Source organism: Mus caroli, chromosome 9 (assembly GCF_900094665.2).
Source record: "Mus caroli chromosome 9, CAROLI_EIJ_v1.1, whole genome shotgun sequence".
NCBI lineage: Eukaryota > Metazoa > Chordata > Mammalia > Rodentia > Muridae > Mus > Mus caroli.
Window position 1 is genome coordinate 52738974 of NC_034578.1, and position 21058 is coordinate 52760031.

The 21058-nt window shown below is 40.5% G+C and overlaps 1 protein-coding gene across 1 annotated transcript; it reads left to right on the forward strand.

Moving 5' to 3' along the window:
* The first annotated feature begins 421 nt into the window (after nt 1-421).
* On the forward strand, nt 422-17486 carry Rcn2 (reticulocalbin 2). Its single transcript, XM_021172005.1, has 7 exons — nt 422-781; nt 1150-1255; nt 3684-3880; nt 10947-11060; nt 15310-15406; nt 16560-16702; nt 17190-17486. Exons 1-7 carry the CDS (start codon nt 524-526, stop codon nt 17340-17342), a joined length of 1068 nt encoding a protein of 355 aa, XP_021027664.1. The 5' UTR covers nt 422-523; the 3' UTR covers nt 17343-17486.
* Nucleotides 17487-21058: the final 3572 nt, after the last annotated feature.

Sequence of the window (21058 nt, forward strand, 5' to 3'; positions counted from 1 at the left end):
TTTCCTGCTGTGGAGAAATTAACTAAGGCACACTGAAGCCTGGGAAATGGATACTGCTGGTCTGTTCCTCCTGCAAAGATTTCTTTGAGATACAATACTGTGCTGTTTTGCACCAAAATCTCCAGGCTCTCTCTCCCACTGATGGAAGCCAGGACAGACTCACGGAATGGCCAAAGAACTTCCCGCCATGAATGAGACTGAAAGGAAAAGGCAAAGTGTTGTGGAATTGGGGCTATCTTCTCAAGGGTATGGCGGCAAAGGTGAAGGGGCCCGCAGGGGTCCCGCGGCCCCAGCAGCTGGCTCGCCTGCGGATTCTAGTAGGAGGCAATAGCAAGGTCCCGCCCCCCAGGGTAGCACGACCCAATCAGCAACAGGTATAGCGCTCTGGACCCGCCTCCGCCCCCCGCGGCCATATAAGGCAGGGCCTGGCGGGCCTCGGCAACGCAGTAGTCGACAGACTTCCAGCTGGGGTTGTGGCGCCCGGGCCACCGCTGCCGCTGACGACCCCCGCCCCCGCCCCCACATGCAGCGCCGCCCCTCTGTGGCTGCCTGTGAAGCAAGGCTGCCAAGCCCGGGCTCCGCCTGCCTCCCTCCTCGCGGCTTTCTGCGTCCTCGCCGAGCGGGCGCGATGCGGCTGGGCCTAAGGCCCGCGGCGCTAGGACTGCTGCTGCCGCTGCTGCTGTACGCCGCGGGGGCTGGCGCCAGCAAGGCGGAGGAACTGCACTACCCGCAGGGCGAGCACCGGGCGGACTACGACCGCGAAGCGCTGCTGGGTGTCCAGGTGAGGATACCAGGCTGGGTACCGCATCGCCATGGGCTTTGTCCTGTGACAAAGCGGGAGGACCAGAGAGGCCTTATAGCGAGAGCGGCCTGACAATGGGGTCCGGGCGGGGCTCAGCTTTCGCTCTAGGAGACCCTGAGGCCTGTAAAGCTGGTGGTACTGATGCAGTTCCAGAACAAGATTCTTTCTATTCCTGGATCCAGGGACAGGATCACTTAGAGTGGTAGTGGGGGCGTATTGAAGAGAAGTGTGGGTCATCCTGAAACCACTGGGGCAAATGAGGCATGCGGTAGCTCTGTTTCCCTCCACCATCGCGCCCCACTGATTGTAATGCTTGATTCTCCTGTGTGTGGTTTCCCTCCCAAAAGGAAGACGTCGATGAGTATGTTAAACTTGGCCACGAAGAGCAGCAAAGACGATTGCAGTCGATCATAAAGAAAATTGACTCGGACTCTGATGGCTTTCTTACTGAAAGTAAGGACTGACTTGCACCACCAACAATGGAGAAAGCCCTTTGTAGGAAATTAATGTACATTCTTAAAAACTGTTGTCTATTGAATTCTAGTAGATTGCTGGTGTTCTAACAAGTTAAAAGTGATATGTGATATGGAAAATAGCTCTTATACCTGGAAGGTGGGCTAAGAGTAAAATCAGTGCTTTGATGGTATGTAAACGTTGCTGGCCCTAAGAGAATAAGTTTGCCAGTCATACCTTGAGTCAGACTCTTCCTCACATCATTTTTCTCATTGTCCATAGTATGGTTCATTTTAGAGACACTTGCCCAAACCTTTCTTAGCACATCACATGATATAGCATTCCTTCCGTATGTAAGAATTTTAAAAATCTGCTTTTATTAGTTTATTATAACAATTAGCAAATAGAAACATCCCTTCAAATTATATCGAAACATTGAAAAAAATGGTGCTAATGGGGACGTAGAACCAGCTTATCTATCTCTTCATAGAGATGAAGAAAGTCACATTCAGGAGGGAAAACCTTATTTTTAAATAAATGGCAAACCCAGGAGTGGAATTCAGCTCTTAGCCTTAATTCAATTTTTAATGTTCTTCATTCAAAACAAACAACAAAAGAGTGCTCTTAGGTATGTTCTTAGGCAGAAATGGAATGTACAGTGTAAAAGAATATTCTAAATAAATTACTAGCAATTTCTTCCTCAAGTGAGTCTTGAATCTATCAGAATTCTATCTATACTATCAGGTATTCTGGGTTGATCTTTTGAAGGTTCAGAATCTGCCATTGTGGCAACAAGCTGTTTGTGGTGTCTCTCCTTTTAGTGTTGTTCAGCATCCAGATAATGAAGTTCCGGAACAGGGAAATGCTGTCGATAAATAGTCCCATTGGTGCCCTCAGGCTTGTTCCTGTTAAGCCATGATGAAATCTCTAAAGTAACAGAAGGGTAGTGGTCTGCCTGATTTACAAATGGAGTGGATCTAGAAGACTTTAGTACTTGTTGGGATCTAGATGTGCTTAAATAGTCTGATCTTCACTTTATAGGTAAAGAGTTTGAAAGGTAAGCTATGGTTTAGGGCCAAGCTGCAATATGAGCCTGTGCTTCTGGTCCCTGGTACGTTCTGTTTCCTACTAGGCTCCACTAAATCCTTTAAGGTAGAAGAAACACAAACCTCAGAGAACACAAGGTTCTCTGGACCCTTAAGAGAACGTAACTAATTTGAGTTTTGAGGGCCAGAGCTTGGAGTCTAAAGCTGGGCCCAAAGGCCCTGAGGCACACTTAAACCAAAAAATGCAGACCAGCTTGGGCAATAGGGAGAGACCCACAACTTTAAAAATAGTAGACGTTCTCAAGAGGTAACAAAACACCGTTGTTAGAGCTCTGAAGCCAAAAGCAGGTGAGGGTCAATAGACTCTTAGCTGTGAAGCCTTGGGCCTTTCTGAACCTCAGTTTTATTAACTGGAATAGTGATGATTATAAGTTGGGTCAATGGATGGTTGCATAATCAATATTAGGGTCTTGGAGTGGGAAGTAGAAATCATCTGTGCATGTCTATGTACCTGAGCCTTTATAAGCCAGCAGAGAAGCGGCGGTCTTCAGTCCTCTTGATCCATTACCTTTAAGCCAAGTGCTGTATACTCATGTTCTTCTTGCAAATATTTGTTGTAACCTCCTTACCTATCTTCTATAATGCAGTGTAATAATTGCCTCTACAAAGAAATCATTAATCTGAAAAGGGGCATTTGAAATTTTTGAACTTGTTCTCTATGCCTTCAGGCACCAATCGAATACTGACAGTTATACAAGAAAGACAGAAATTATCATTACTACTTTGTTGAAATTTCTTCCACATGCAATGATGCTTAACGGAACTATATTAGAGCAGTATTTCTCTGCCTTCAGGGGCTTGACTACTGTTCACGATTTAAACCATGTCTGCTAACACATCTTGATTAAGGTGTGGTGGGCCCAACTGCAATCAGTCCCAACTCTTGAAAGGCAGAGGCAGGAGGATTCTAAGTTTAAGGCCAGTCTGATCTATGTAATAAGTTCTAAGCCAATCCAGGTACATAGCGAGACCTTATCTCCAAAAAAATAAAACACACACTGTGGGTATATATAAAATATATATGCACATACATATTTTTATTCAACTCATAAGTTAAAGAAAAACTTTAACCTTTTATAAATAATTTTTTTCTAAAGCATAGTAAGATATATAGCCATTCAAAATTGTATGCTTCTTAAGAGACATGATAATTCCAACATCCTTGGACTCTTAGACTCTGCCAGCTCTCCCCATTCCTTAATACTGTTGGGACAGTTGTCAGGTTTTTCAAACACTGATGTTATTTTTTTCAAAAAAAAAACAAATCTTCACTAGGATTGGAATTCTTGTAAACATTTTTGTGTTCTGGGGAATTCTCGTAGATGAACTCAGTCAGTGGATTCAGATGTCTTTTAAGCATTATGCTATGCAAGAAGCCAAGCAGCAGTTTGTGGAGTATGATAAGAACAGCGACGGTGCTGTGACATGGGATGAGTACAACATCCAGATGTATGACCGAGTGATTGACTTTGATGAGAACACTGCTCTGGATGACACAGAAGAGGAGTCGTTTAGGCAGGTGGGTCCGTGCTGCTCCTTTTGAGCACATCCTTCTCTTCATCCTCCTGTTGGAATAAGCACAAGAGAGCCTGAGGTCCTAGGCTGTTGCTTTGTCACTGGGCAGTCACCAGGACCACTCCAGTGGGAGTTTCAGTGGTTTCCTCTAGGCCAGCCATAGTACTCTTAACTCTAGACCTAAGTTACCCTGCATCTGTTTCCCTTCTCACTGATTTGTCCACATTTCCGGAGTTATTCCTTAAGTGCATTTTGGTGATACTAATCTATAGCTCAGCATTTTATTTTTTAAAATAATTTAGCAATAAGCTTAATATCATATTTAAATTTTGGAGGGAATAATTCCATCCCTTAAAAATGAAATAAAAATTTAATTGTAGCAAAATAACTATAACATTTTTCATTATTTATTTATGGTTGTGTGTATTCCTATTTGGGCACTCGTTTGCACCATGTTTGAGACAGAGTCTCTTGTTTACTGCGTATTCCATGGTAGCTGGCTCTTGAACTTCTCAAGTTGTACTGTGCAGTAAGGAATGCTTTGATCACGAGCATGTCCTACCTGGCATGGGTGATAGGGACTGAACCCAGGTTCTCACATGTGTGAGCAAGCCCTTTACCCACTGAGCCGTCACCTCTTACATTTACCATTTCACACCTTTTGGTTTTTTTAAATGGAATTGGAGATTGAACCCAGGGCCTTGTGCATGGTCGACAAGCGCTCCACTGTGAGCTATTTCCCAGCCCACTTGAACCATTTGAAAGAGTTTTCAATAGTGCTGTGTTCATCTTGTTGTTCAACCAGTTGATCGAACTCTTTATTTTGCAAAACTGGATTCTGTACCCGTTGTACCCATTAAGCAATAACTCCCTGTTTCTACTCCCACCATTCTACCATCTATAAATCCGCCTACTCCAGGTACTTCATGTAAGGAAAATCATGTTTGTCTTTTTTATGACTACTTTATTTCACTTAATATAATGTCCTCAAAGTTTACCCATGTGTTAGCATATGTCAAAATTCTCTGTCCAGAAAGACATATTCTAAAAAGACAGATATCTGCAGGCAGTGGTGGTACAACAGAAATGTGAAGAACTTTTTTGTTTTTGCTTTCAGGACAGGTTTTTTTCTGTGTAGCCCTGGCTGTCCTAGAACTTACTCTATAGACCAGGTTGACCTCAAACTCAGAGGTCCACCTGCCTCTGCCTCGTAAGTGCTGAGATAAAATGTGTGCACCACCACTGCCTCGTAAGTGCTGGGATAAAATGTGTGCACCGCCACTGCACCGCTACTGCCAGGGAGAAGAGTTATTTTTATTGATTTTTCAGGAAGAACTTTTCAAGACTTCTAGGAAGCCTGTTAAACCAAAAGTCTATCAATATAAATGACTATATGCTTGAGAAATTAATATTTCAAGAACATTTTAAAGGATTTTTTAATGTAAAAAAGAATAAAAATAAAAACAATTACCTTGTCCCAGATGTCCCCAAACTTGTTGGGGTACTTGGAAATCACTTGAACCTTTCTGCTTCATTTGCATATGTCCCTCTTAATTTTTATAATGGTCATCATTTATAATTTTATATATAGTATTTACTTTAGAATTACACTGGCTAGGTGAACTATATAAGCTATTACTAACTACAGCTTCATATTTGTCTGGTAATGACTTGGGTTTTGTTTGGTTTTTTGAGACAGTCTTACTTTGTAGCTTTGGCTATCCCAAAACTCCCCATGTAGGCCACTCTTCCTCAAGCTCACAGAGATCCACCTCCCTCTGCCTTTGAGTGCTAGGATTAAGGAGTGTACCAGCACTCCTGGCCTGTAATTACTCTTAACCTGTCCCTATGTCACCTGTGTGCAGGTTAAGGTTTCTAGCCTACAAGCCAGTCTGCCTGCCTTACACCCAGCCTTACCACTTAACAGTTGCTAAACCTCTCTGAGCTCAGTTTCCTCATCTCTAAAAGTGGTATAATCCCCACTGAGGATAGCAATGGTGTGCGGAGACAGTATACGGCAGCAGTTGGAATGCTGAGTAGTTAATTTCTAGTTGAAAGAATATTGTAAAAGAAGCAGTACTTGGGAGGTAGAAGCAAAGATATTTCAAGTTTGAGGCATGACTATCTTGGGCCAGTGAGATGACTCAATGGGTAATGATGCTTGCTGCCAAAACTTAGGACCTGAGTTTAATCTCCAGGACCCACTTTTTCTCTTGGATGAAGAGAACTGACTGTCACAGTTGTTCTCTGACCTCCAAACATGTGCTTTGATGCCCCCTCCCAAATACATAAATAAATAATGTTTTAAAAAATGTAATGAAGAATTAAGAGGTGGGTTAGTTGTAAAGACCACTGGCTGCTCTTTCCCACTGGCTGCTCTTTTAGAGTACACAGGTTCAATTCCCAGCACCCATGTGGTAGCTTACAGTCTTTTATAACTCCAGTCCCAGGGCTGTGATGTCCATTTCTGGCCTCTGTGGACATCAGGCATGTGTGTAGTACGCTGACATACATGCAAACAAAACTCCCATACATATGGTTTGTTTTTAATTTAATGGGGAAAAAAGACCCTGTCTCACAAACAGAAGAAATATGTACACTTCACAGAAGTTTATATTTCATAAAAGTGTTCGGGCATTTGTTTACTGCATCAGCCTTAAATTAGTTAGGATTTAATTTGTAGGAAGAAGGTAAACTTTTTGCTTCCTTTTTCCTTATTTGAATTTTTATTTTCCAGCAGCCTAAAAGGACTGTCGGTCAGTCTTCATGCTAGATGGTACTCAGAAGAAGACAAGTGCTCATGAGATCTATGGGCGTTCTCCTCAGCACCACTAGAGTTCTTGGAGCTTTCCTAAAACCATGATATGCTACCATGACCTTCCTGCCAGGGAAGATCTTAAATACAATATTTTAAAATTACTAGTTAGGGTATAATTTCCTGCTTGTTTACTGCCTTCATTCTTCTCTAACTTCTTTTTACCACTCCAAAGAATTACTTTTCCACAAAAAAAGTATATGTCCATCTGCACAAGCACCCGTATCCTTGAACACCCAGAGAAGGTATATGAGTTTCTGAATTCTTGAGAAGGAATATTATATAAGACATGATGGTGTTGGCATTAAAGTCTTCATTTTGAAGAATATATTACACATTTATGGGAAATACAAGTAGCCCTTCTTAAAGATGCCTTGTTCCGATGCTGTTTTCTTCATCAAGTGCACCGTACATGTTGCTCTAAGACTGTCTTTTAAGAATGGGCTGGGGGGGCTGGAGAAATGGCTCAGAAGTTAAGAGCATTTACTGCTTTTTCAGAGGACCTGGTGTGGGTTCCCAGCATCCACAAAGCTTTGTAACTCCAGTTCCAAGAGTTTGGGTGACTTAATCTGGCCTCTGAGGGTTCCAGCCCTAATGTACTACACATAAACTCATGTAAGCACACATACACATAAAAATAAATATATTTTAATAAATACAAGTTTTTTAAAGAACTCACCAAATTAATCTAAGTGTCCAAATGGAAATGATATAGCCTCAAAGCAAACACTTACCAATAGGAATCCTATTGGCTATTATCTGACTAGGACTATCACTATCTTTTTGCTGTTCTAGTCATATTTTTTTAAAGAATTTGATGACTTATAAATTTCAAAAGTCGGTGTTGAATAGAAAGACAAACCCAGAGAAAATGTGCACTATTCTCCAAAATATAAAGAGTATGATAGTATATGACTTTAAATCCAACACTCAGGAAGTAGAAGCAGACAGCTTCTGTGAGTTCTAGGCAGCCAAGGTACACAGTGAGAACCTACCTCAACAAATAAACTATAAAAGATGAGGAACGAGTTACAAACTGAAAATCAGATGAGAATAAAGTAACCATAAAAAGCAGTTATCTGAGCAAAATAAAGTTCTCTGTATTGAAACCTAGTAGAAATCTAAAATCAAATTGTGCCTAACTCTTATTTTTGATGAGTTGCCATATAAAGAATATAGACAACTTAAAAGTAATTACCTCTTGTGAAATATCTAAAAAAGCTTTTCTGAGTAGTATGAAGAACACAAGTTAGGAATTTAAGCAGAGTAATTGAAGATTGGGGCGCTACCTGACAAAGTTCAGAATTCTAACTTAAAACTACTGAATACATGTATAAGCAATGTTTATTTATATAAGATAATCATTGCATGCTTATTATTAAGACCTAAAATTTTATCCTAGGATCATAAATTATATGTTTCCTCATGTAAAAAAAAATTGTTTACCCAAAAAATTGCAGTTTTGTTCTTTATAAATTTCTGTATAAAAAGAAATGATTAATATGGTTTTCTTATTTCTGTATTTTGTCCTCAAGTACAGTGGTTCTCAACCTTCCTAATGATGAGACCCTTTATACAGCTCCTCATGTTATAGTGACCCCAACCATAAAATTATTTTGTTGCTACTTCATAACTGTAATTTTGCTGTTATGAACTATAATGTAAATATCTGATTTGAGACCCCGGTAAAAGGGTCATTCGGACCCGAACGGGTCTCTGCCCACAGGTTGAGAATCACTGCTCTAATAGACTATAAGAAATTGATAAAAAGAAAATAAGTAGGTTGAGTTTTTAATGAAACTTTCATTATTGTTGCTTTTTTAATTTATAATTCAAAATATATATTGACTCACTTAATATGAGGCACTGTTTTGATAGACTTAAGGATTTTTAACGTATTATTTATGAGTATGGGTGTTTTGCTTGCATATGTGTCTGTGTGCCGTGTGTGCCCAGTGTCCTCAGAAGTCAGAAGAGGGCCTCGGCTTCCCTGGAGCTGGAGTTACAGAAGGTCGTGAGCTCGCCTGCCCATGCTGGCTCTCTACAGCACCCAGTGCCTGAGCCATCTCTCCAGCCTCGTGAGACATAATCTTAAACTGTAGCCCTGGCTGTCCTCAAACTTGTGATCCTCCTGCCTCAGCTTCCCAAATGCTGGGATTACAAGTGTGTGTCATCATGCCCTGCAGTGTGCACTGTTATTTAAATACAACCAAATGGCCATGAAATACAACCCTCCTCCAAACTGTTGGCCTTTTTTTCTCCTTCCTGTGCTTCTCCGTCCCTACCTCTTTCAGCTGTTGAAAGAAAGCTTTTCTTTCCATAGACAAGTTTGGCCAAAGTTAGCTCACTCTGCTAAAACTTTTTTTTTTCTCCAAATCGAAGGGTTCTTTCATAAGGAAATCTAAACAGATGATGTTTTAAACAGTGACTTATTCAAAAGACTTAGTTGATTCTACACAGGACCTCAAATTCTTGTTTATCTACTTCTCCCCATGTTAAACCTGTTAAATGTAAATTACTTGATCTAAAATATTTAAAGTTATGAAACATAAATGCAGCTCTCTGAATCAGTTTTTAGAACTGTTATAATTGAGAGAATATGACTGGCTTGTGGAGTCTAGATGTTTGAAAACCAAATTCTTTAGGGGAGGCATGAGCCTCTCCACCGGGTGTCAGTAAAATACCTATTGTTGAAGTAAATGACTGCTGACTAAGCTATTTTGAAAAAAATTAACAATGGTGGAACACATACATTAAAAATGGCTAAAAATCCATTTGTAATTATGTTTTAAAAGATGATGTTTACTATATGCAAGTTCTTTAGTGCTAAGGCTATTCCCAGAAATATTAAAAACTGAAAGTGGGTTAGTTAGCAACATCACACTAATGGCATTCAAAGCTGGTGCTCACAGAATCATCCTAAAGTGCCTGAAAGTTTCTGTACTTAACACACTTAAAAGGAAAACAAAAAAATGTTTATTTAACCTCCAAACAAATAATTAGAATGAAGAGCCTCCACATATGGTATCAGAAATAAGATGAGTTTCTCAAAATAAGGGACCATTTGCTGAAACATGTTAACATATTTTTGTGTGTGTATTCGTGTTTCTGTTTCTTATTTTTGTTTTTTGTTTGTTTGCTTGCTTGCTTTTTGAAACAGGGTCTTAATGATATCCAGCCCTGCCTAACCTGGATCCCAGGGGCTGGCATTGAATCTGTAGTGATCCACATGCCTCCATCCCAAATGATGTTAACATATTTTTTAAGAAATCATTTAGAGGACAAGAATCAATTTTTTTGAGATTTATTTACGTACTTTATGTATGTGAGTACACTGTAGCTGTACAGATGGTTGTGATGTGGTTGTGGGAATTGAATTTTTTAGGACCTCTGCTCACTCCAATCGGCCCCGCTCGCTCAGTCCCTGCTTGCTCTGGCCCAAAGATTGATTTATTATTATACATAAGTACACTGTAGCTGTCTTCAGACACACCAGAAGAGGGATCAGATCTCATTACAGGTGGTTGTGAGCCACCATGTGGTTGCTGTGAAAGAGCAGTCAGTGCTCTTAACCTTTGAGCCATCTCGCCAGCCCGAGAATCAATTTTTTAATAACTGCCATGATATAAGTGGTGGTCTTATGTTTATTGTTTTGAAAGCATTCCAAAATTGCTGGGCTGAATTAAATATCCATGGCTTTTATTAAACCATGTCATCTCAATTATTTTGTTAACAGTCTAAGACTTTTTTGTTTTAGGGTTGGTTGGTTGGCTTGTTTGTTTTGAGACAGGATCTGGCTTTTTACCACAAACTGGCCTCAGAGTCGTAATCCTCCTGCCTCAGTATCTGGAATGCTAAGATTCCGGGTGTGTGGCACCGCCCCTGGCTAACATACTCTATTCAGTACACTTCAGGGTTACTATTTCGGTTATATGGTAACAGCTGTCATACAAGCTTCTTAGAGATTTTTGTTCCAATTTATAGAAGAAGCCAAAGAAGTCAAGCAGTTACCGTGCATGCACAGCTAGAACCAAGGTCGGGATCTATCTGACTGTGGTGCTTCTGTCTTTATGTTGCTTTGTATGGATGTTTGTGATAAGCTTCTCCTACTTTCAGAAGGCTATTGTAAAGATAAATGAGATAATGAATAAAAATGTACGTTAAATCTCATCATGGATATTTATCAAAGTGTTTTTTAATGCTGACTTGGTACTGAGATCCTTAAATTTGTTCTTTTTTTTTTTTTTTTTTAAAGCTTCATCTAAAGGATAAGAAGCGATTTGAAAAAGCTAACCAGGATTCAGGTCCTGGTCTGAGTCTTGAAGAGTTCATTGCGTTTGAGCACCCTGAAGAAGTTGACTATATGACGGTAAGGAACAAGCTTGACAGAAATACTGAGTGACTAAAACCTAGGTGCCAAGTTGTTAAAATGAGTTGTAAAACAGAATGTGGAGACTTAGCAGATTGAGAAGGTTCCAGTACTCTCCCCACATAAGATAGAAGAGATAAGGGAGGCTTCTGGTGATGGTGAGATGACAGGAGGGAGAAAGAAAGGACGTTGCTTTTCATCTTTGTGTCCTGTCTTTCTGCCTCCTCTGTCAGAACCATCAAGGCCGTTCACCCCTTTGTAGTTTTCAGACAGACCTTGTTCTAGGTTCTTGGTGCTGTGTCATCCAAGTTCTCATGTGCTTTACAGCCTCACAAGGACTTTTGGTCTGGAAGAGTGGATTGCATTTTGATTGGTTTTCATTGGGTGGGAGTGGTGCTGCCATACTTCTGCAGTATTGCACATAGTATAGTGAGTCCTCATCCCTGAGAACCTAAAGAACTGGTCTGGGAACCGCCATTCATTAGTTTGCCCAAGGCTTCAGGCCCCAGCACCACAGATAAGTGATGGGTCAGCTCTTTGACCCTGAACAGTTGGATTCTAGTTTAATTATCCTAACACTTCTTGAGAAGCCTTACTTTGCATCCCATAATAAGAAAACTTTAATGACAATACATGTATACTGAGGTCTGCTGTATGACATAAACCTCCAGCTGTGTGGTTTATTTCCTGAGTATTTTATGGAGGGAAGGGTAGCTTTTTGTTGAGTAGCTAATGACCAGAATCTGGTGTCTTGAATAACAAACAGGCACATCTTTTCTCCATAGCTCAGCGGCAAGGCTGTGCCATTAGTACCACTTTGCTTGTCATTGTGAAGTTTCTAATTTCTCGCTTGGTACAAAGGACATGACCTAGTTTAAGACCAGTGGTAGGTGTAATTTAAATGCCAACTCTAAGCTGGGCCAAGCTAATTGAGTTCTAGAAAAGCAGGCAGAGGATACTGGACTTTGACTTTTTAGAGAACAAGGAACAGTAGACTGGAGATGAGGAGAGCTGGGGAGAGCAATTAAATAACAGGCATTATGTAATAGGAGCCTGGCAGGGGAATGGAATGGATTCCATCAATGCTTTGAAGACCTTGTAATAGCAATGTCAGGAATGTTGTTTTACAAGTATTAAGAGAGAACGAGGACCCTGAAGTTTTCAGCTTGTGTAAAAGTGGCAAAAGCCATACCTTTGACACAGTGGGATGCAGCAGATGGAACCGTCCATGATGGTGCTGTCTATGCTGTAGTGGAGCTGATGGCCGCACATGAAGACATGATCACAGTATGGAGTCTCACCGAGAGCAGCTTCACTGACTCTTGCTTGCTTACCTTGCTTGGTTTTGTATAGGTTTGTTGGATATAGGAAAAGGCAAGAATATAGGATCAGTTATGTGATTTTTATCGTGGATTCAAGTTAGAATTTAGTCTAAAAGGCTTGTTCTGTTCTATGTTTGTGGTACTGGGAATTGAACATAGGCATTTGCATATGTACTTACCTGCTCCTTATAAATTGTGTCAGCTAGCCTTGAACTCATTGTATAGTATGGACAGGCCTTGAGTTTTCAATCCCCCTGCCTCAGACTTCCAAGTTGCTGTGATTGCAGGCCTGCTCTACCAGGCCTAGCTTTGAAATATTTTCATTCATGTAGTTCTACAAATTCTTTTAAAGTATGGCGACATTATTGAAATAAATATGTTGTTCCCCAAGTATATTGCTTGGATTTGGGAACTATCATTTTGATCAGTGATTCTTAACTTTTGTTGGATTATAAACTCCCTTCTCCTTTAAAAATATGATTTATGGCGGCCGCGCCCGTGTCACCATGGCCCCACCGCGACGGCCAGTGGGCTGCGCGCTGAGGCCGCCGCGTGCACGCCATGGCCCCGACCCTGCTCCAGAAGCTCTTCAACAAAAGGGGTGGCGGTGCAGCGTCTGCCCAGGCCTGGCCGCCCAAGGAGGAGTCCGGCCTTCAGTTGGTCGTGTTAAGAGTTTGGCTTGAGTGACTTCCGCCTGCTAGTTTACCAGGACTGTGAGAGGAGAGGCAGACAAGTCATGTTTGACTCCAGAGCCGTTCAGAAGATGGAAGAGGCGGCACCTCAGGTGTGAAATGCTGATTGGCTTCCAAACCTCACTGATCTGTTGTGCACTGCCTGCAGGGATGCAGAAGGAGCAAGCAGAGATGCACCACAGCAGGCAGGCCCGTGTCTGCGAACACAACTGAAACTTAACAAGCAATTATGGCAGGCCAACAGTGGACGACCATAGACGTTGAGAAAGATACATTTGCTGGCGATTGTAATCTAGTAGGATTTTGTAAGCGTCAAGCATAGTAAGAAAATAAACTGCTGAGATTCATAAAGTTCTAGTGTATTTGCCAGACAAGAAGGTTATTCTGTCCAGATTTTCTCATAGATAGTAAAAGGTGCCAAGTGTGGCTCGTGCTTATAATCCAGCACTAGATATGCTGAGGCAGGAGGACTGTGATTTGGGGCTAGTCTGGGCTATATAGTAAGGCCGTGATTCAAAACCTAAAATAAATAAACGGTGTTATGAAAGCTTCCTCACTGAAGAGCCTTAATAGACCAATGTTCACTGTTCTCCTACCCCTTCTGACCAAGGAATTATTCATTAATTTCCCTGTTATAGGGAAGGGGATGGTGGGAGGTGGGAGGGACTTGGGATGGGGAGTAAAGACAGGAAAGATCTTTACTGCTTTGAGCCAGACTAGGAAAGATAAAAATAATACCAAAGAACTTTGCCCTCCCCGGTCTCCCAAGATACCTCTGATCTGTGGCCATGGCTGGACCATTCGCTTCAGGTCCATATTGTTCAGATGCTTACGAATTAAATAAACCCACTGATACTTAAATATATATATATATATATATATATATATATATATATATATGATTTATAATTTTTAAAAGAATATGGTTTATAAATAAGCTGTAGCACTGTCCCAGAAAAATGTATATAGACCCACCACACAAAATATTAGCTTTATGAGATTCTCGTATGTCTTCTCTAAAACTAGTCCTTGGATCCCTACCTAGCCTCTTCTATATGCAAAGTTTGTACAACTGGATTTTTTAAAGGACAATAATGTGTGTTTCAATGTTGATTCATACAGTTGTAGGTAAGCCCTTGAATTTGTCTGGACTGGAGATTTGAGTCTATATTTATTTTCACTACAGTTCAAATTCTAAAGTTTGGATTGAGAAGCTTAGGGAGCAGCTGGTAGTGAAGACCTGAGAGCCAGGCAGGGCAGTAAAGGTAAAGCAAAGCCTGGGGATGAGAGCATCCCAGGGGATATAGGACGGACCCGAGGGGAAGCAGGTCAGGGACTTGGGCGAGGCAGGAGTTGAGAAGCAAGAGCTGAAGGAAAGAAACGCTCCACAGTGAGACAGATGAAGGGTTGGTTGCTCAGTGAGAGCTTGGTGTGAGCGAGAGACAGATTTAGACTGGAAAATGAATGTAGGCTTAGAAGTAATAGGGAGACTGAGTTTGGAAACCAAGAGCTGCTGTTTCTACCCTGCGTGCCAAGGGGTCTAAGGTCATGGTCTTTGAGAGCCCCTACTGGATTGCAGAGCTAATGAAGCTAAAGGGAGTGGGGGTAGTCAGAAGTGGCATTCTTTTTCTTATATACATCTTTAATAAATATAAATTACTTTTCCTCTTCCCCTTTCTCCCTCCCTCCAACTCCTTCCATGCTCCCCATCACTCAAATGAAAGCTTCTTTCTTTGATGAGTTATTGTCACATATGTATATGTATGCATAAGTATATAGTTACAACATGCTGAGTGCATATGGGGGGGTGTTTGTACACAGTCTCAGGGCTGATCACTTTGTATTGGATAGACAGTTAGGGTGCTCATTCCTAAAGAAGCAGTCATTAGTTTCCTGTAGTTCTTTGTCTAGCAGGAGACCCCGTGAGACTTTCAGAGACAGCATTCTTGAGAAGGAAGAGAATGTACAGAAAGCAGGAGAGTGTGCTTAGTGCTGCAGGTGTTTATGGGAGTAAAATAGAATTCTTCACAACACAAAAGAATAAAGATGTAACATTTAAAATCCCTCAGTACTTGGGGTTTATTCTTACTTCTGAGTTCTGGAATTTAGAAATTGTTTCCTGTAAGTATGAACAACCAGAATAATTGTTTATGAAAAAATTCTGCAATAGGATTAGTCAAGTGTTTGTGACAGTGTTTGTGACAAGTATCTTTTCTTTGAATGAACGTGCAATAGGAGTTCGTCATCCAAGAGGCTTTGGAAGAACATGACAAAAATGGCGATGGGTTTGTTAGTTTGGAAGAATTTCTTGGCGATTACAGGCGGGATCCAAGTAAGTTCCCTGAGGGTGATGGAAAAAGAGTGGGTTAGGATTAAGGGAAGAGCCAAGCTTAGTGAGTACTGTATGATGAGAGGAGCCTGCTCAGCATCACAGCTTATCTGACACGCTACCTTGCTTGGTTTTTTTCCATGTATAGTGTCAAACATCTTCCTTCCTTTTCTAGCAAATATAATGCCATTGTCAATTCAAAGAGGAAGGAAGGTTGTTTTTTTTAGGTCTTGACATAAAATACTATATATACTATATATTAGTGTGTGTGTGTGTGTGTGTTTAGTAATATAGACTAGACGAAGTAAGTTTGACTATAAAGAGAAAACCCTTTCTCTAAGCTATTGTTCTTTACCACAATTGTTGCTTACAAATTTTTTAAAATGCAATTATAAAGTTGTTTCCCTGGTTTGTTATTGCAAATGAAACTTGAGTAAGACATCGCGCAGTATAGGAACGTGTAAAACAGTCACATGGTGTTGTTCTGGACTGGGTGTGTATCCGTTCAGAGTGCTGCCTGGCATACTGGAGACCCTAGCTTTCAGCCTTAGAACTGCACAAACCAGACGTGGTGGCACATACTGTAATCCTAGTTTATGGAGGCAGAAGAGTCAGAACTTCAGAGTTGGCTTCAGCTACATAGGGAGTTTGAGACTAGTCTGAACTCTGACCCTGTGTCCAAAAAAAAAAAATGTTTTTAATTAGAAATAAATATTACCACTTAAAAATTAGGAAAACTGGAAGTCTGGATGTGTGGTAACACTTAATAAAAGCACTAATTAAATATGCAACAGTTTTAAACTGAGTCCTTTTAGCTAACGTCTCACTTTTGGAAATCTTTACATTTTTGTCTTTATTTCAGGACTGTTCTGTTAAGTAGTTCTGTTTCTTGGGTTTCCTTTTATAGTAAACTTTCAATTCACTTCCTTTAGTGGGAGTGGGTGGGTTGGAGAGCAGAGGGAAGGGGGAGGGGATAGGGGGAGGATGTTTTTCAGAGGGGAAACCAGGAAAGGGGATAACATTTGAAATGTAAATAAAGAAAATATCCAATTAAAAAAATGGGAAAAAAATCACTTCCTTTATTTTACATTTATATGAAACTGGTTTTGTGTGATATTCTTATATATTTATATTTTGTTTTTGCTTTTTTCTTAAGCTGCAAATGAAGACCCAGAATGGATACTTGTTGAAAAGGACAGATTTGTGAATGATTATGACAAAGATAACGATGGCCGGCTTGATCCCCAAGAGCTGTTGTCATGGGTGGTGCCCAATAACCAGGGCATTGCACAAGAGGAAGTAAGTACCAGAATCCCCAGTGCACACTGTGTAACTGATAGGAGAGCAAGCTGGAACCTGGATCCAAAGAAAAAAGAAATGGAATTATTTAAGATGGGTACATTATTTTGTTTTGAATTAAATGATGGAACTCTCTCATCTTGTCCCCTCCGAGGAGACAAGAAAGTTAAAAGTGTGTCATGTACTAATCTTAGGACACAATCCATAGGATGACAGCTGTGTCATACCTTTGGAGGCTCAAGTGGATTGTACACTGTGCTAACCCTTTATTAACTGTGTGCAGAGATGCAGAACTCAGAATAGATTAAGTAAGAGAATAGTGAGAGAAGCAGTAGACAGACAGACACAATGCATGTGTAATCGTTTTAAAATGTGGAATTTACTGAGCTCCTGGTGTACCTATGTGGTTTTGGCAAATCACACTAACATGAGCATTTTCCTTACAAAGACTGATTCTGGACACCTTATGGTTTGTTTTCTTTTAAAGGCTCTTCATCTGATTGATGAGATGGATTTGAATAGTGACAAAAAGCTCTCTGAAGAAGAGATTCTGGAAAACCAAGACTTGTTCCTTACCAGCGAAGCCACGGATTATGGCCGACAGCTCCATGACGACTACTTCTATCATGACGAGCTTTAACCCCGAGTGCGCCCCAGCAGGATACGGCCTTCTGTAGTTTGCTACCAGCTTGACTTTTATGATGAAATATGGATGTTGTCCTTTACACTCTTAAGTCTTACCACTTCAGATGATCTAAGTGTAGATTATAACTTTTGGCCTTTTCAAAGAAAACAAAACAAGAACTTGTCATTTATTTCAAGACATATTGAAGGAGTAAAGTATTAATGTTGTGCCACATGACCACACAGTCTTTCCTAAGTACTCCATCTGTGTAGTGCTGTGCTGTGGAATGTTTGAGCTCTGTTTCCATACTTGAAGACATGGGGGATTTAGACATGTCTAAGCAATAGGATCTAAGTAGCACGCGATGAAGCTGTCAGTTTTCGTTCTTGTACTAGTAGACTTACTTTTGAAACTGACAAAGGACAGTGTTTAGATTTAGTGTTTTATCTTAAAACCTTTAAAGGAACCTTCACAAGGACTTAAACCTCACATAGATGTTGAGAAGTTCTACTTAATTTTAAAATGGTTTCTAAAAAGGGTTTTGTCGTATGAAATAGAACTTTATATTTTTGCATATGTATAGATAGTAATTATATTTAATGTATAACTATAGCATTATGGTGAGTGGAAATTGACATTGTCCAGAACTCTTCACTTTTAATTGATTAAACATAAACTGTCCTATCTTTTTATATGTTTGGTTTTTTGTTTTTGTTTTTGTTTTTTAATTGTTCCAGATAAATCTTAAATTCAGCATGGGTTTTGTTATATTAAACATTATTCATTCCTTTATTAAATAGTGAATGTTCTCAAGATTGTTAATTATTCTTGGTACATAGTCTTATTTACCTTTTTTTAAAAAAAATAAAAAGAATTATGTTATAATTGAATGTGCACCTGAGACATTTTCAATTGCTTTTATGCTGAATGTGATTTTGCATTTTGGTGCTAAAATAATGTTTTTGTTTTGTTTGAGATGCTAGGAATCAACCCCGGGACCTTTCTCTGGCATTCTAGAGAAATGTTCTGCTACTGAATTGCAAACCCTCTAGCCCCAGAGATAATCTTAAGCCTTGTGGAAGCTGAGAGCCAGCACTTATCCACACCCAGACAATTGGATTTAATCATATTCATTCAAGTATCAGCATGCCTTTGTTAGAGTGGAGGAAAGTAGGTGAGAAATTAACTTTCTGGGCTTGTGAGTCAGAGATAGTTTTTTTCTTTGCCTTGCATTCCTTTTATTTATAGGCAAAAAGTCAGTGAGAATTTGTTGGTTATTTTTTAGGCTACCAATCAGGTGGCACACATAGTGTAGCTCACCAGGCCCTTGTGAGTGTTTGTGAACCGCCTCCACCCCACCCCACCCCCGGCTCTTGTCTATCAGAGTTGACTACCTGCTCCTGCCCTGCCTTTGCTGATGTAAGCTGTAGATGCAAACTGTAAAGTCAGCATTAATGATAGCTGTCTTACCCTAGAAGCTAAGGTTTTCACGCTAATCCACAGACAGCATCACGTAGCTCTAGCAGTGTAAGAATTGAATTACTGTCATCACTCATCTGTCACTGCTCAGCCTCACTGACATTGTTTAAGATAGCTGCTGTGGTTATCAGGATGTTAACTGATTTTGTTAGTAGATTCTCTAAAGCCCATGTCACAGATGTTAGCCTATCATACAGATTTAACTTTAGTCCTTAGCAGAAATCCTTTCACTTAGTTAAGAAGTTAACATTGTCCATTCAGCATGAATATACAGATACAAAACTTTTGGTGATTGTTAGGGTTTACCAATATCTGTACTGTTTTCCTTAGCATAAAGGAAACTGGTTTGTAGCCCTCTTAAGGTAGGCAGTGACTGGCTCCAACCAGCTGAGTATAGTAGTCGTTGTCACTCCATGACTAGTCAGAGGCAGCCCCTTTCTTCTACGTAGCACTGTGGGGGAGGTTCAGTGGAAACACTAGAGCCACAGAGCCGAATGTCCTTGATTGCTTAGTGGCCACATGGAGAACAAATGGACCCACAGTGGAAATAAGCTTTTTATATACATAGTTTTAATTATGCCAGACTAGAGATAGAGGAATTTTTGCTGTTTTTGAACCACAGCAGGACTCAGCCCATCCTAAGTGAAGATTAGCATTGAAGAAGTAACTCCTATAGGCACTTAAGCAAAAAGGATCTATTAAAACAAAATAGAACTTTTGTTTGTTTTTATTTTTTGAGAGAGTACTCCCAGGTGGGCCTTGAACTTGTCCTCTTGCTTCTCGATACAGTTGCATAGTTCTTGCTGTCCATGCAGTAGAGTAGTCATGTCAATCCACACTTACGTCATCCAAATCCCCTGTTGTACAGTAAGATTCCTTCTTGGTGTTCTATGTAGTATGTATTACAGAAATAGTTTTCATTGGCCTTAAAGATGGTGCTGCAGTGGGGTATAGCAGCACAGGCCTGTAACCCTGCACTGGTTGGTGGGGTGCTTGCCTACCATACACAAAACATTGGGTTTGATTGCTAGCACTACATAAGATTGGGGAGGTAGAGGCAAGAAGATCAGAAATTCAGTTTTTAATACTCACTACATAGACAGTTCCAGGCCAGACTGGGCTACATGAGACCTCTTAAAAACAAAAACAAAAAAAGAAGGAAAAGGAGGAAGAAGAAAGAAGAGGAGGAGGAGAAGAAGCAGCAGAAGCAGCAGCAGCCACAACTGGGATTTATAGAACCGTTATGAAGTAGTTGAAAGAAATTTTAAGTCTTCTATGTAGCCCTGGTTGGCCTGGAACTTCCTGTATAGACATGCTGTCCTTGAATCGGGTGACCTTTTGCTTCTGCTTCCTATTGACATTACAAGTGTGCAACATCATATCCAACTTCTCGTGGCTTTTCATTTTACTTTTGTGGGTCTTTAAAAAATAATCTGCTTTTGTTCTGTCTTCTACAGAGAGTTTTCTAAGACCAGATTCTAAATGAAGAGAAAGCATCAAAATTTTGTTGGGTGCTAGTTTTGCTTGCTAACACAGGTAAAGAGAGTGTTCCAGGGAAACACTGAAAGCACGAAGCCCACTCTTGTGTGAACTGCTGGTCTACCTGAACTCTTTGTTTCATCTACAACAAATAATATCATGCAAATGCTGTATTTTGTGAACATACCAGTAATATAAAACACGATTCAAGCTAATCAGGGGTCACCTTGGTGATGGCCAGGAGGAAGGCAAGGGAGACTGAATTTGTCTGCTTTGTAAATCAAAAGAAACTGATATTTTATTCAACCTTTCCCAGTGTTCTTCAGAAAACCAGGTCACAGATGGCAACTGGCCCTGGTACAACCTGATACTGAAAAAATGATCCTCCTGTCCTTCCTTTGTTTCTTCTTATTACAGTTGGAGCATCACAATGTTGGGATAGGTCCCTCAAAGACTTCTGGGTAACAAATGCTACAGCATTCACTGAGGCAGGGCTCAGCTACCCATCCTTATTAGGCCAGTTAAACAAGTGATAGTGAAAAGGGGAGAAAATAAGACTTATTCAATGAGCCAATCAGGAAGAGGAGCAAAGAGGTCCAGGGAATCCCAAATCCCCCTTGAGGATCTGCAATAAGGTTAACATTTAAGCAGAAGGCAAGAAGCATATATAAATAAGCATCCCTGGTCAAGGCGTAGACCACTGACCCCATCATTTCTGCTCCAGTCTCTCCTTCAAGGCAGGCTGCAGTTTGCCAGGACTATGTGGAATCTTC

Excerpts from the sequence above, each read along its gene's own strand:
- Rcn2 (XM_021172005.1), top strand. The coding sequence starts at position 524 with ATGCAGCGCCGCCCCTCTGTGGCTGCCTGTGAAGCAAGGCTGCCAAGC. Across the intron at positions 11,061-15,309 it reads AAGAAGTTGACTATATGACG|GAGTTCGTCATCCAAGAGGC; the intron begins GTAAGGAACAAG and ends AACGTGCAATAG. Across the intron at positions 15,407-16,559 it reads CGATTACAGGCGGGATCCAA|CTGCAAATGAAGACCCAGAA; the intron begins GTAAGTTCCCTG and ends TTTTTTCTTAAG.